At 51.6% G+C, this 14050-nt stretch overlaps 1 protein-coding gene across 1 annotated transcript; it reads left to right on the top strand.

Moving 5' to 3' along the window:
* Positions 1–821: 821 nt before the first annotated feature.
* Positions 822–8363, top strand: LOC137752555 (myeloid cell surface antigen CD33-like). The gene is made up of 8 exons (XM_068527241.1): positions 822–954; positions 1329–1389; positions 1460–1837; positions 2039–2317; positions 2549–2596; positions 3906–4002; positions 5310–5391; positions 7962–8363. The coding sequence occupies exons 2-8, from the start codon at positions 1356–1358 to the stop codon at positions 8130–8132; spliced, it is 1089 nt and encodes a 362-aa protein (XP_068383342.1). The 5' UTR covers positions 822–954; positions 1329–1355; the 3' UTR covers positions 8133–8363.
* The last annotated feature ends 5687 nt before the right edge of the window (positions 8364–14050 follow it).

Below are 14050 nucleotides of genomic sequence, written 5' to 3' on the forward strand. Positions count from 1 at the left end.
ATAGCCTCTACTGGAAAAAAATCTGAAAAAGAATAGATGTATGTATATGTATAACTGAATCACCTTGCTGTACAACTGAAACTAACACAACATTGTAAATCAACTATATTCCAATACAACATAAAAATTAAATTAAATTGAAAGATAAATAATTTGGAGGCTCGTTAAAAAAAAAGAAATTTCCTTTGCACTGACATAGAACATGTGCTCGCCCGTTTGTTCTACATGAATATGCTACATGGTTTTCTTGCTTTTTGTTTTTTTTAATTAATTAATTTATTTATTTATGGCTGTGTTGGGTCTTCGTTTCTGTGCGAGGGCCTTCTCTAGTTGCGGCAAGTGGGGGCCACTCTTCATCGCGGTGCGCGGGCCTCTCACTATCGCGGCCTCTCTTGCTGCGGAGCACGGGCTCCAGACGCGCAGGCTCAGTAGTTGTGGCTCACGGGCCCAGTCGCTCCGCGGCATGTGGGATCTTGCCGGACCAGGGCTCGAACCCGTGTCCCCTGCATTGGCAGGCGGACCCTCAACCACTGCACCACCAGGGAAGCCCTCTACATGGTTTTTATTCTGAAGATGCCATTGAAAGTTTGTGAATCAGCATAGTAGAAGTTAAAAAAAAATCCCATATCATATTTTTAGAAAATACCCAGTACGCTGCCAGACACTCGGCGATCTCACCAGGGATGCAGTTCTAAAGCCCGACACTGCTGCCTGTTTGGGGAGGAAGTGATGGGGCCGGGTGGGAGCATGTCCTGGGCAGGGACCAGGCCAGCCGTATCCCTTCTGGTCTCCAGGTCACCAGCCCAACATGCTCACTGTTGGGTGAAGGAGCGAATGGCTGATTGGCTGCTGCCTTCACGTCACCCAGGAGCCCCTTCTTGTCTTCTGCCCCAGACGCTCACACAGACCGTAAAGAGCCCTACGTCTTGCAGGACCGGCCACCCGAGGGTCTAGGTGAGGCTGTGAGCCTCCAGGTCGAGACGGGGGTTGAGCGGCTCCCTGGTGTGGACAGCGGTGCTCAGACGGGAGGCCCTTAGGAGGCTCGCCGTGTCCTACGTCTCCGTGTCCTCAGAGGCTCTGGGGCGGGAAGGACCCACCCGAGATGGGGGGCAGGGCAGGGGTCTCCTCCTCGCCTGCTCCTCTCTGGGCAGGTCTCCGGGGTCTCTGGGCCGCGGGGTGTCCGTCCGCTCTGCGCGGAGGGGGGACGAGCTGCGGCTCTGCAGTTCCTCTTCTGTGCACAGCTGAGTCTCGTGTTCCTCCCCGGCTTCCCGTGGGTCTCCCCGCAGCCCTGCCTCCCTCTCGCCTCCCGCTTCTCTTTTCACACACAGGACGCCCAGGAGCCCTCCGTCTCAGAGATGCCGCCGCTGCTGCTGTCCCTGCTGTGGGCAGGTGGGTGGGCGGGCGGCGGGGAGAGGGCTGGGCGGGGCAGGGGCTGCGGCTGACCCGCGTTCCCCCGCAGGGTCCCTGGCTCAGGGTTCGAGCTACTACTGGCTGCAAGTGCGGGAGTCCGTGACGGTGCAGGAGGGCCTGTGTGTCCGCGTGCCCTGCTCCTTCCACTATCCCCGGGGCTACTGGGACGTTCCAGCTCACGGCTACTGGTTCCGGGAAGGGGCCAATGAGAAGCTGGATGCCCCTGTGGCCACAAACAACCCAGATCGTAAAGTTCAGGAAGAGACCCAAGGCCGATTCCACCTCCTTGGAGACCCCCGGGCCTACAACTGCTCCCTGGACATCAGAGACGCCAGGAGGAGGGATGAAAGTTCATACTTTTTTCGTGTGGAAAGAGGAAGTACACTATGGAGTTATAAGTCTAAGCAGCTCTCCTTGCATGTGACGGGTAAGGAGTGGGGTCCGGGAGAGGCCTCAGGGGAAGGACATGGAGCCCCAGGGCAGGACTCGGATAGGAGCCCCTCCTGGGAGGGGTCGGGGGTAAAGCAAGCGGGGGCTCAGAAAGAGGAGCTGGACCAAAGCCTGAAGCTTATCTCAGGGCTGCAGCTCTAAGCCTCCTCCTGACCCCGTCTCCCCCTCTCTTCATCAGCCCTGACCCACACACCCCACATCCTCATTTCTGGGACCCTGGAGTCTGGCCGCCCCGGGAACCTGACCTGCTCTGTGCCCTGGGCCTGTGAGCAGGGCACGCCCCCCATCTTCTCCTGGACGTCAGCTGCCCTCACCTCCCTGGGCCCGAGGACCCACCTCTCCTCAGTGCTCACCATCACCCCACAGCCCCAGGACCACGGCACCAACCTCACCTGTCAGGTGAAGCTCCCCACAAGTGGTGTGATCGTGGAGAGGACCATCCAGCTCAATGTCACATGTGAGTGGTGCACCATGATGCCCGGGGCGTGAGGGGATGGGGGCAGGTGGGCCAGGCTGGGGATGCTTGGTGTTCTTGCCCTGGAGACCCGGCTGAGTAGGAGGCCTAGAAGGACAGAAGCCCTGTCCCGCCTGCATTTCTGTGGCTTCTGGGTGTGTGTGTGGGGGACGCCTACCCTTATCTCACCCCAGTCCTCCCACTGAAGAAGGAAATTCTGTCTTCCACTCCTAGGTGCTCCACAGAACCCAACAAGAGGTGTGTGCTTAGGGGATGGCACAGGTAAGAAGGAGCCCCCCTATCCATGGGGCATTGACTGGAGTGGGGTCTCTTCCAGGTTGGGTCAGAGCTGCACTTTCAGAGCTCAAATGGTGCAGGTCGGGTGTGGTCCTGCAATTAGACACAAGAAGCCCCCATTAGGTCTCTTCCTGCAGTATCCTCCGACTCTGGTCTTGCCAAAGTGACCCACACCTTCCTCTCTGCCCATTCTAAATATGGTCTTTATCTTTCTCCAGTCTCGGAAGGCCTTGGGGGGGGGCATTTTTTAAATAGACTTTATTTTCGGGACCAGATTTAGGTTCGTAGCAGAATTCATCAGAAGGTAAAGAGACTTCCCTCGTCCCCTCTGCACTTTCCCACACACGCACGGCCTCCCCCCAACAACATTCCCCACCAGAGGGTACCTGTTACAATCGATGAACGTCCATTGACACATCATTTTCAACCCAAGTCCATAATTGACATTAGGGTTCAACCCATTTCATGGGTTTGGACAGATGAATAATGACATGTATCTGCCATTATAGTATCATACAGAATAGTTTCATTGTCCCCACATCTCTTTGGGCCAGTGTTTTTGACTGTCAGCCCCTCAACCCTCACCCTGACCCCTCTCTGGAGCCCAGCGCTCCCCTCACTGCTGTATTCCCACTGGTCATAACATCTGGTCCCCCAGCTGGAGAGTGAGCCCCATTAGGGCTCTCTCAGCAGTGCCCACCAAACCGTTGACAGGTGATGCCCAGACGCACATCCCTTGCCCTGGGTGTTGGGGTGCCGCCAGGCAGGGCCAGAAGAGCTGTCTGGGTCTGACCTGGAGGTCTGAGAAGCTTCCTGCTTCCACCTCCTTCTGAAGGCACAAAAGATCACCGTGGACCCTGAGTGACAGGGCCAACAGAGGCCAGGAGAGCAGATTTAGACACCCTCCCTGGAAGGAAGGAGAGACAAGGCCTTTCAGCATCCCACAGTGCTCTCTGTCTGTCTGTCTCTCTGGCATGTCCACGGGGCACAGAACCTCATGGCTCTGCTGTGGCCAGGTCTGGAGTCTTTTGCAGAGAGACCCTGGATGGAGAAATAGCTGACTCCACGAAGAGCTGAAGTTTGTTGGGAGTATGTGGGCTGGAGAGGAAGTGTGGCATAGACTGTGTCCTTCTGGAAAAGGCTGAGGTCCTACAAATGGTGGGGGAACCTAGGGGCTGAACCCTCGGTGGGAAGGGAGGGGCACCCCTCTCTACCCTCTACCTGCTGAGGAGAGGAGGAGACTTATGCCTGCTCATCGAGATTGGAATTCTCCCCAAGTCTCTCTTGTCTGCAGGAAAATCGGGGACCAAGGCAGGAGTGATTGAGGGGGCCATTGGGGGAGCTGGTGTCACCATGTTGCTTGTTCTCTGCCTCTACCTCGTCTTCTTCACGTGAGCTGGGTTGGGTGTGGGCCAGTGGAGGAGAAGAGGGGTCTGGAGGGGTTGTGAGGACCCAGAGCAAGGGTAGGGGGGTGCAGAGGTAGTGAGGGTCCAGCTAGTAGACACCTAGCCACGCATGAGTGTGTTCCCAGCCCTGGTCCCAGATCCAGAAGCCGGGAGGGAGAAGGGACCTTGTTACAGTCTTGTTATAAAGGCTCCTGGGCTCCCTCTACCCTTTTAATTTTTATTTTTTTAATTTTTATTGGAGTATAGTTGATTTAGAATGTTGTGTTAGTTTCTGGTGTACAGCAAATTGAATAAGTTATACATACACATATATCCACTCTTTTTTAGATTCTGTTCCCTTATGGGTCATTACAAAGTATTGAGTAGAGTTCCCTGTGCTATACAGTGGGTCCTTATTAGTTATCTGCTTTATATATAGCAGTGTGTGTATGTCAATCCCAATCTCCCAATTTATCCCACCCCTTTTCCCCCTTGGTAACCATAAGTTTGTTTTCTACGTCTGTGACTCTATTTCTGTTTTGTAAATAAATCCATTTGTACCATTTTTTGAGATTCCACATATAAGCCATATCATATGATATTTGTCTTTCTCTGTCTGACTTACTGCACTCAGTATGATAATCTCTAGGTCCATCCATGTCACAGAACATGGCATTATTTTGTTCTTTTTTATGGCCGAGTAATATTCTATTGTACATATGTGCCACATCTTCTTTATCCATTCCTCTGTTGATGGATTTAGGTTGCTTCCATGTCCAGGCTATTTTTTTTTTTTAATAAATTTATTTATTTTATTTGTTTATTTTTGGCTGTTGGGTCTTCATGGCTGTGTGCGGGCTTTCTCTAGTTGCGGCGAGCAGGGGCTACTCTTCATTGCAGTGCGCGGGCTTCTCACTGCGGTGGCTTCTCGTTGCGGAGCACGGGCTCTAGGCGCATGGGCTTCAGTAGTTGTGGCACTTGGGCTCAGTAGTTGTGGCTCGCGGGCTCTAGAGCGCAGGTTCAGTAGCTGTGGCGCACGGGCTTAGTTGTTCCGCAGCATGTGGGATCTTCCCGGACCAGGGCTCGAACCCGTGTCCCCTGCATTGGCAGGCGGATTCTTAACCACAGCGCCACCAGGGAAGCCCTCCAGGCTATTTTAAATGTGCTGCTATGAACGCTGGGGTGCATGTATCTTTTCGAATTATGGTTTTCTCTGGATATATAGGGCTCGCCCTACTCTTGACCTGCCTTAGTCACTCACTCCAGCCTCAAAAGAGATACCCTGTGTCACAGACCCTGGTGTCTCCCATCAGAGTGAAGACCTACAGGAAGAAGGCAGCCAGGACTGCAGTGGGTGTGGAGGACGTCCACCCTGCCATAGGGCCAACTTCCCTGGTGAGTGACATGGGCACCCTGGCAATGCGGCCTGCCCTGCGTATCTCCCGGGGTGGCCCACAGCCGTGCTCCATTCAGCGTGTCCAGAAATGAGCTCTTCCCCTTCCTGCTTCTTTGAAAATGTAGGATTTATTGTTATTCCTGTATGTGAGGCCAACAGATCAGGAGACGATTGCCACAGAAAAGACAGGTATTACAGTTGCCAAGAGGAGGGGGCACGCCACACCATGCAGGGCCATGAGAGGCAGCACCAGGGTCTGTCGAGAGGCAGCACCAGGGTCTGTCAAGAGGCAGGGGGAGTGAGGAGGAAACCTGGGCAAGAGATTCTTTTGTGGTTTATGTGGGAAGTAACAGGCAGGGAAAACAGACTGAGGACTGTCTAGTTTGAATGATTTCAGAATGCTCCGGGGTGCAGGGGCTGTCTCCAGTTGTCTGGTACCTGGCCCCGGGGTGACGAGAGCGGGAGGATAATGGTCCAGAGAGTTAAGAGTTTGATAAAGGAAGTGGTTTGGGCTGATCGATTTGCAATATGAAGGGCAGGCTTGCAGGCAGATCCCTTAGAATCTCTAGAAATTGACTAGCACTGGGTAGGGGCAATCCCTTGAGGGTTAACAAAGCCCCAGTTGTCAAAACATCAGAAACACATGGTTAATACATCCCTAAACATACCTCTGCTGGGTTCTCCAATTCATCGGTGGTACTCTTGTTCCTGACTCCCAGCCAGAGATCTATCCCTTTCCCCCATCACCTCTTTCTGCACTGATACACTGCAAAGCATGTCTGTGTTTCCTCTAAATACAGCTTGATGCAAACCTTCCCTTTGAGCTGAGCTCCCCACTTAGTTCATATCCTGCTGAAGCCTCCTCACCTTCCTCCAAACATGTGCATTACCTGCATCTGCATTACCTGCATCAGAGACCGTTGTCCCATCCTGCCCAAGTCTGAAATGCACTGTTTCTCCACACTGCCAAACAACTTGATTGACATTTAGGGCAGGAAAACCAGAGTCAGCTTTAATGCTGCACTTCTTCCAAACAGGCTTGCTCAAGCAAAGTAAGCTTTTTGCATCTCAGAATCATTGCCCATCTGTCCCCTTCTCCTCACGTGTCCGTATCAGCCAGCCCTACTCCTGCTCATCCTCTGAACCCTGACTTTCATTTATTTCTTGAGCTATGACTAATGTGGCCATCACTGAAGCTTTTGAGCAAATCCATCACCCATCACTTATTCCTTCAGCAACTATCTCCCACTTGTCGATTGTTCTGGGCACTTGGGTAATATCTGTATTTTTACAGAGACATATGTTACAAGTGGAAAATGTCCCTTGCTGTCAAGGACTTACATTTATTGAGAGGGGAGTGGGGCGGTTGTGGTGAAAGCAATGAACAGGTAAGTAGTGCAAATATACAGGAAATAAGAGCTATGGAGGGAAATGCAATGGGAGAATGGGAGGGACAGTCCTGGGGGTGGGAGTCTTTGAGAAAACACCTGCAGGAAGGGAAGGAACACAGCGTGAGCCCCTGAAAGAGAGTCGTTGAAGGGCTCTAGACAGAGGGAGCTACAAGGGCTGGGCTCAGAGGTTGGGACAAGCCTGATGCACTGGAGAGATGCATCACTTAATCATGATGAAACCTCCATAAAAATCCCAGTAGTATGGGGTACAGGGAGCTTCTGGCTGGTGAACAAGCGGAGGTGCTGGGAGAGTGGTGTGTCTTGAGAGGGGATGGAAACGCTGCACGCCTTCCCACATACCTTGCCCTGTGTATTTCTTCATCGGACTTTTCATGCCTTCCTAAGCTCTATCCTTTTATAGTAAACTAGTAATCTAGTAAGTAAACGGTTTTCCTGAGTTTTGTGAGCCACTCTAGCGAATTAATCAAACCTGAGGAGGAGGTCATAGGAACCTCTGATTTATAGCCAGTTGGTCAGAAGCACAGGTGACAACCTGGACTTGTGATTGACATCTGAAGTGGGGGTGGGGGGGAGGCAGTCTCATGGGACTGAGCCCTTAACCTGTGGGATCTGACACTATCTCCAGGCAGATAGGATCAGAATTGAGTTACATTGTAGGACACCCAGAGGGTGTGGGAGAATTCCTTGGTGTGGGGGTAAAAAGAACCCACACATCTGGTGTCAGAAGTGTTGTGAGTGTGATAATAGTGCGAGAGTAAAGGAGAGACACACAGGAGAAGTGAGTTTCTCCATAAACACGCTCCTGTGTATCCAACGTTGGGCACGCAGGAAACCTCAGAGGGCCAGGAGTTGAGTTTGTGATCAATAGATGTGTGTCCTTGGGCAGAACCTACCCTCTCTGAGACTTAGTTTCTCTCCCTGTAACATAGTAATATTTTCTACATAGGTCTGTGTGAGTGTTCAGTAGAACTGGAAAACAATCTATAGCATTATATTTGTTGGATGACTGAATAAATGGAACCTTAAGAAACATTTGGTAACGGAATGGAAGAATGAATAAATGCTCTGTCCCAGAGTCAAATTCACTTCCTGGACCCTCTCTCCCTTCTCCCCCCGAAACTACCTTGATCTGACCCCTTTCTTTGCTCTCCATACAGCATCACCAGCAGGAGTCCAAGTTAGAGGATCCTCCCGACCCCACAAGCTCGGCAGGGGCCACCCCCACCTTGGGGATGCAGCAAGAGCTGCATTACGCCTCCCTCACCCTTCATGGGGTGCATCTTCAGGAGGGCACCCACTCAGAATACGCGGAGATCAGGACCAAGTGAGGAACCGAATGCAGAGTCAGCCTCAGCCAGAACGTCCATATCCTCTACAGGAAGGGGGACCCACAGGCTAATCCTTAGAGACTTAACCTCCCCATAGGTGATGGGTTTATGAACTGCTGTTAGTGAGTTTCCTGCTGTGTTGGAACTCTCTTAGGCTTTGCATTCAGAGAGACCTGGCATCAAATCCACACTTTTTCATTTATTAAGAGTATGATGTCACGCGAGACACCTTACCCCTCCATGTCTTGGTTTTCTGCTTTGGTGAAATGGATGTGAGAAGTCCAGCATCACAACGTTGTCGTGAGGATTAAACGAAAGTACGAAATACGCAACACAAGTCTTAATACATTGTGACCTTTGTCAACTGAAAAAAAAACACACAACCTAAAAGTTGCAAGTTATGTTTTATTTGGAGATCTTACTGGGGACTATAGCCTCCAATAGCTCTGAGGAACTGCTCCAAAGAGGTCAGGGAGGAGCCAGGATATAAAGGTGTTTTGGCTGAAAACAAACAGACAGACACGTAGTCGACCATCAGAAGATGTCTAACCACAAAAATCAGACATCTCAAGGTAATGGCTTTAGAGCTTTTAGAGCTTTTCTATGTATGGGAAGATACAAGAGTCTGAGCTTATTAGAAATTATTCCTTAGATATGAGGCTTAACAATGTAGGGCCAGTATCGTGTTTTTCTCCGTCCTGAATTCCCCTCGGGGCACACCTTCGGGGGAGACTGCAGTGGTTGATGGTTTAATGGCGGGCAACATCCTTTATTTACTGGAATGGCAGGCAACATTTTTTTTTTGTTGTTTGCACATTTCACCCAGAGGCTGGGTATGTCCTGTCCCGGGCACCACATCGGCTACATGTCAGTCTCACTCTTCACTCAAAACCCTCCCGTGGATCCCTTCCTTGACTTGGCCTCCAGCACCATCTCTTTCCATTCCTGAATCTTCCCTTTCCATCCTCCCTGTCTTCTACTAGCCCTGCTATAGCCAAAATCAAGTAATAACATTTAGAGAATTTCCTAAATCTTAGAGCTGACCGTAGCCAAAATACTGCTCTCTCCTCAACCTAGAAGAATAATTTACAAGCTTCTCAACCTGACATTTTAGGTCAGGGGTCAGGAGACCTTTCTGGTAAAGGGCCAGATAGTAACTATTTAGGCGTTTCAAGCCATATGGTCTCTGTTGCAACTATTCAGCTGTAGTGCAAAAGCAACCATAGACAATTTGCAAATAAATTAATGTGGCTGTGTGCCAACGAAATTTTATCCACAAAAACAGGCAGCCCCGGGGTTGTAGTTTTCTGACCTCTGTTCTAGCTTATTCTTAGTCTCACCCAATCTGCTTCTCCATCACCATATCCCAAACCACCCATCCCTCAAGCCATTCTCTAAGAACCCATTCTGATGCATCCCTCACTGTCTTTGAGCACCTGCATCTCTCCTTCCAGGGAGACCCAGCCCCATGAAGTCATCTGGCTAACACCTTCTTATCCTTCAAAGTGAGTTCAAAATTATAGTCTGGGTTGAGAAGGTAGAGGGAGGCAGGAGCTTGTAAACTTCCTCCTAAAAAGCCTAACACTCGGGCTTCCCTGGTGGCGCAGTGGTTGAGAATCTGCCTGCTAATGCAGGGGACACGGGTTCAAGCCCTGGTCTGGGAAGATCCCACGTGCCACGGAGCAACTAGGCCCGTGAGCCACAACTACTGAGCCTGCGCGTCTGGAGCCTGTGCTCCGCAACAAGAGAGGCCGCGATAGTGAGAGGCCCGCGCACCGCGATGAAGAGTGGCCCCCGCTTGCCGCAACTAGAGAAAGCCCTCGCACAGAAACGAAGACCCAACACAGCCAAAAATAAATAAATAAATAAATTAATTAATTAAAATATTAAAAAAAAAAAAAGCCTAACACTCTAATTTTACTGAAAATCAGTTGAGGCAAAAAACAGCCCCAAATATACCAGCAGCACCGAAACCGTGGCAGGGATAATGCATGATGCCCCAGTTTCTAAAGTGACACTTGAACAGATGAAAGATTCTGGTGTGGTGTAAGAAAAGGCAAAACCCAAACCCGGCGCCCAAACCCGGCGCCTACACCCAGAAAGAACAGTTAAGTCAGACTGTCGTTTATGATAATGTCAGCCTGCGTGATGTGACCCAACACGTTAAAGGTCGATGGTCAGCCTTCCAATCCAGACAAGATGACATTGGCCCATCATTCCCTGCTTCTCCCTCTCTTCACAACTCTAAACCCCGCGAATGGTGCAAGGGACAACCAAAGGAGAATTCTGGAAAGTGGTAAGAAGAAGGCAAGTTGGTTTAGGACCCCAGGACCCTAAGAACAATGCAGAGTCAGGGCATCCCGTCCCTACACCCAACCGAGGATGAACACTCAGACCCACCGTTCCCCAAACCCTGACTGAGAAACAGTCAAGGGCTATCATCATATTGTCACGAACGAGCTCACCTGTCCCATCATCCAGGTATGTCCTCTCTCCCTCCTTGGGGCCCCCACAGCCCCGTCCTCCCCGCGGCATCAGCCCAGGCCACACCCGACTGTGATCGTGTCTCGATCCCCCTTCCTGACCCTGGCTGGTTCTCCTCCAGTGTTGGCCTCGCCTCAGCCCAACCCCACAGGACACTCTGCTTAACAGATGGGAGACAGGCACCCAGGACACAGGAGCAGCTACCAGCCCAGCCAGTAGAGGGACCTGCCCAAACAGAGGCCTGCTCAGCACATCCTGGCCTGAGGAGGGGAGCGGAAGTGTGGCCAGAGTGAAGTAAGAGCCAGTAGAGGTCAGAGCCGGTGCCCGGAGTGAGGCAGGAGATAGATGGGCTCCAGGCTAGACATTTACAACTGGCCTCCTGTTCACACTTCCTGGGGTGAGAAGAAGATGGGCTCCAGGCTGGACATTCATTCCCAGCCCCCTGTTTACATTTCCTGAAGCAAGAGACAAACAGGCTCCAGGACTACGTATTTATGACCGGACTCCTGTCTATCTTTCGAGATCTGCACCTCAATATAAAAACCAGCAACAGAAATAGGGTAACTATCCAGACATTGGACATTTTTATGGCAGGGACAGAGTGGGACAAACCCTGTTAAAAGATCAAGAGGTCATACATTTCCCATCCTTGGGGCAAGGGAAACATTGCATATGCGCAGAAAGGCTCCTTGGGGGTCAAAAGGGAGGGGGCACCACCCCATAATATGTGATGCTAAGTCCGTCCCATAGGCCTCTGGGCTGGACTCCATCTTGGAAAGAAGTTGCGCACGCATGCTGTTGAGGGTCCTAGGGCAGGTCAGGTGTGGAAAAAGAAACCAGATAATTGGCCAGAGGTAAACAGAGACTCGGAAGAACTGCCGTATATGAATGACTTAACCGGCTCTTTATGGGGCTCCCCCTCATTAGGGGGGACGCCCACACCCTTTCTCTCCGGGTGTGCAGCTCTGCCTTGCTTCTCTCTTAACTAAACAAACTGTTTCTCTGTGTGCTCTCCCACTTGTTGTTGTGCTGTGTCTCTAATAATAAACTTTGTACCTGTTTTTACAGTTTTGCCTCTGTAAGAAATGCATTTTTCACTGGGGGCAACAGCCCGCGGGTATGGTGGCTGGGATTCCTGGTTTTCATCCAGGCTCCCCAGGTTCAGTTCCCGGGCAGGGAAGTAAGATCTCGCTTCACGCCACCCCCTCACTGCCGCCACTCTGAGATCAGGAGGAGAAGCCGAGGTGTCCTCGGGTTACCACCTCTTTCGTTCCCTTTTCTCCTCACTCTGAGATCAGGAGGAGAAGCCGAGGTGTCCTCGGGTTACCACCTCTTTCGTTCCCTTTTCTCCTCCTGCCCTCAGAGCGGCCCCACCCTGCAGGCTGGCCACTGGCCGCTGTGCGGCCGCGTCAATCGTGGGCTGCTCTAGGCTGCTCTGAGCACTCCCCTTGTACGAACACATCGACTCTTCGGGGTGACCGCGTGGGTTCACTTGCTAGGGCTGCCATAAGGAAGTACCACCCACTGGGCGGCTTGAACAACAGAAATTCATTTTCTCACAGATCTGGAGGCTGGAAGTCTGAGATCGAAGTGTCAGCAGGGCTGGCTTCTTCTTCTTCTTATTGTAAATTTTTTAAATTTTTAATTGAAGTATAGTTGCTTTACAATGTTGTGTTAATTACTGCTGTACAGCTAAGTGATTCAGTTATACATATATATATCCATCCTTCTGAGGCCTCTCTCCTTGGCTTGTAGGATGGCCGTCTTCTCCCTGTATCTTCACGTGGTCTTCCCTCAGTGTGTGTCTGTGTCCCCATCTCTCTTTCTTACAAGAACACCAGTCCTATTAGATTAAGGCCCACCCCAATGACCTGATTTTATATTAATCACCTCTTTAAAGGCCTTGTCTCCAAATGCAATCACATTTAGAGGTACTGGGGGTTAGGACATGCACATATGAATTTGGGGGGGTGACACAATTCAGCTTCCAACACCATGTGAGCACAGGCACACCTCTGTACAGAGTGGTTAAGCCCCTTCCCAAGGTGGCACAGCAAGCATTAGGGAACCAAGCTCAAGCCTAGAGCCGTCTACTGCAGAGCCTGTGCCCCTGACCCCCTCATTAAAGGCCTCAGAGGAGGAAGCCCCAGGGAGGCGCTGAGCACCAGGAGCTTCTCGCTGAGGGTGGGACTCAGAATGACCCCTGAGGAATGGGCAGGGCCAGACACCTGACCTGCAAGACAGTCACAGAAGAGTCTGTAGAAAACGCCCGCCTCTGTCCTTGTATCAGATTCTCCCACAGACGAGGGTTGCACATTGTGATCCTTCCATGTGACAGATGAGGAAACTGAGGCTTGGAAGGGAGAAGGGCAGGGCCCGCCTACGTCCAAAAAGCGGCATCTCCCCAGTGTCACGCTGGGCTGTCATTTGGCTCCCAAGCCTGGCGTGTGCAGTCAACACCAGGGAGGGAGGCCTGGGGCAGGGGGCTGTGAGCAGGTCAGGAAGCCTCAGGACCACCTGTAGGATCATGTCCTCGTGACCACCCTCCTGGATCCTGGTCCCATCCTCTCTGTCCATTTATACCCGGGAACTCGCCTTCTAGCTGCATAGAGTGATGGGGTCTCCTCCAAGCCTCTATCTGGGCTGCCCCTATCTCACACTGTATCAGCAGGAGCTGGGGCGTCTGAGAAGTTCTCAAGGATGGAGACAAAGTCTGACGCCTTCTTGCCTTGTGCCCCCCTCCCCTGAGAGGAGAGGTGCTCCTGTGTCACGTTCATTTTGTCACCAAGTCCGAGCTCGCTCGGCTCTCCTCACGACAGGCCAATGAATCGGAGACGAGGCGTGGAGGGAAGGAATAACAACTTTATTCGGAAAGCTGGCAGACTTAGAAGACGGCAGACTAGTGTCTCTGAAAAACCGTTTTATTGGGGTTTGGATGCCAGTTTCTTTTACAGCACAGAGAGGGCGAGGAGATGAGGAAGTAAAGTGAAAAGGCCATAAGGTTTGCAAATATCTCCTGGAATGGCCAGCCTCGGGGGAGGGGGTGTGTTAATTTCTTCTTTCTTGCAGCCGTCCACAGGTGGAACGGGGTCCGGATGTTTCCCTGAACGAAGGCACTTTGGTTTAACGTTCAGGCACACGGGCGGGGTTCCCCGAGGCAGGCCATTATGTATAGATAGTATCCTTTCAGTGAACAAAAGCAGCAGAAAGCAGCCATTAAAGTAAAGAAACAGATCCGACTTGTATAGTCCTATTTGGCTCTTCCCTGTTACAATTTCTGTAACTAATCACCACCTCTTTCAGCCTGGCAGGACCCAGCTTCGCCGGCTGCCCCTCCTGCATCTCACACCCGACGGGGACTGACCGGCCCGATTTCCTGCGGACAGAGGTGTGGGAGGGACAGGCTGTGGACCGGGACCCGGGAGACAACTTTG

The sequence above is a fragment of the Eschrichtius robustus genome, chromosome 19, assembly GCF_028021215.1.
Source record: "Eschrichtius robustus isolate mEscRob2 chromosome 19, mEscRob2.pri, whole genome shotgun sequence".
Classification (NCBI taxonomy): domain Eukaryota; kingdom Metazoa; phylum Chordata; class Mammalia; order Artiodactyla; family Eschrichtiidae; genus Eschrichtius; species Eschrichtius robustus.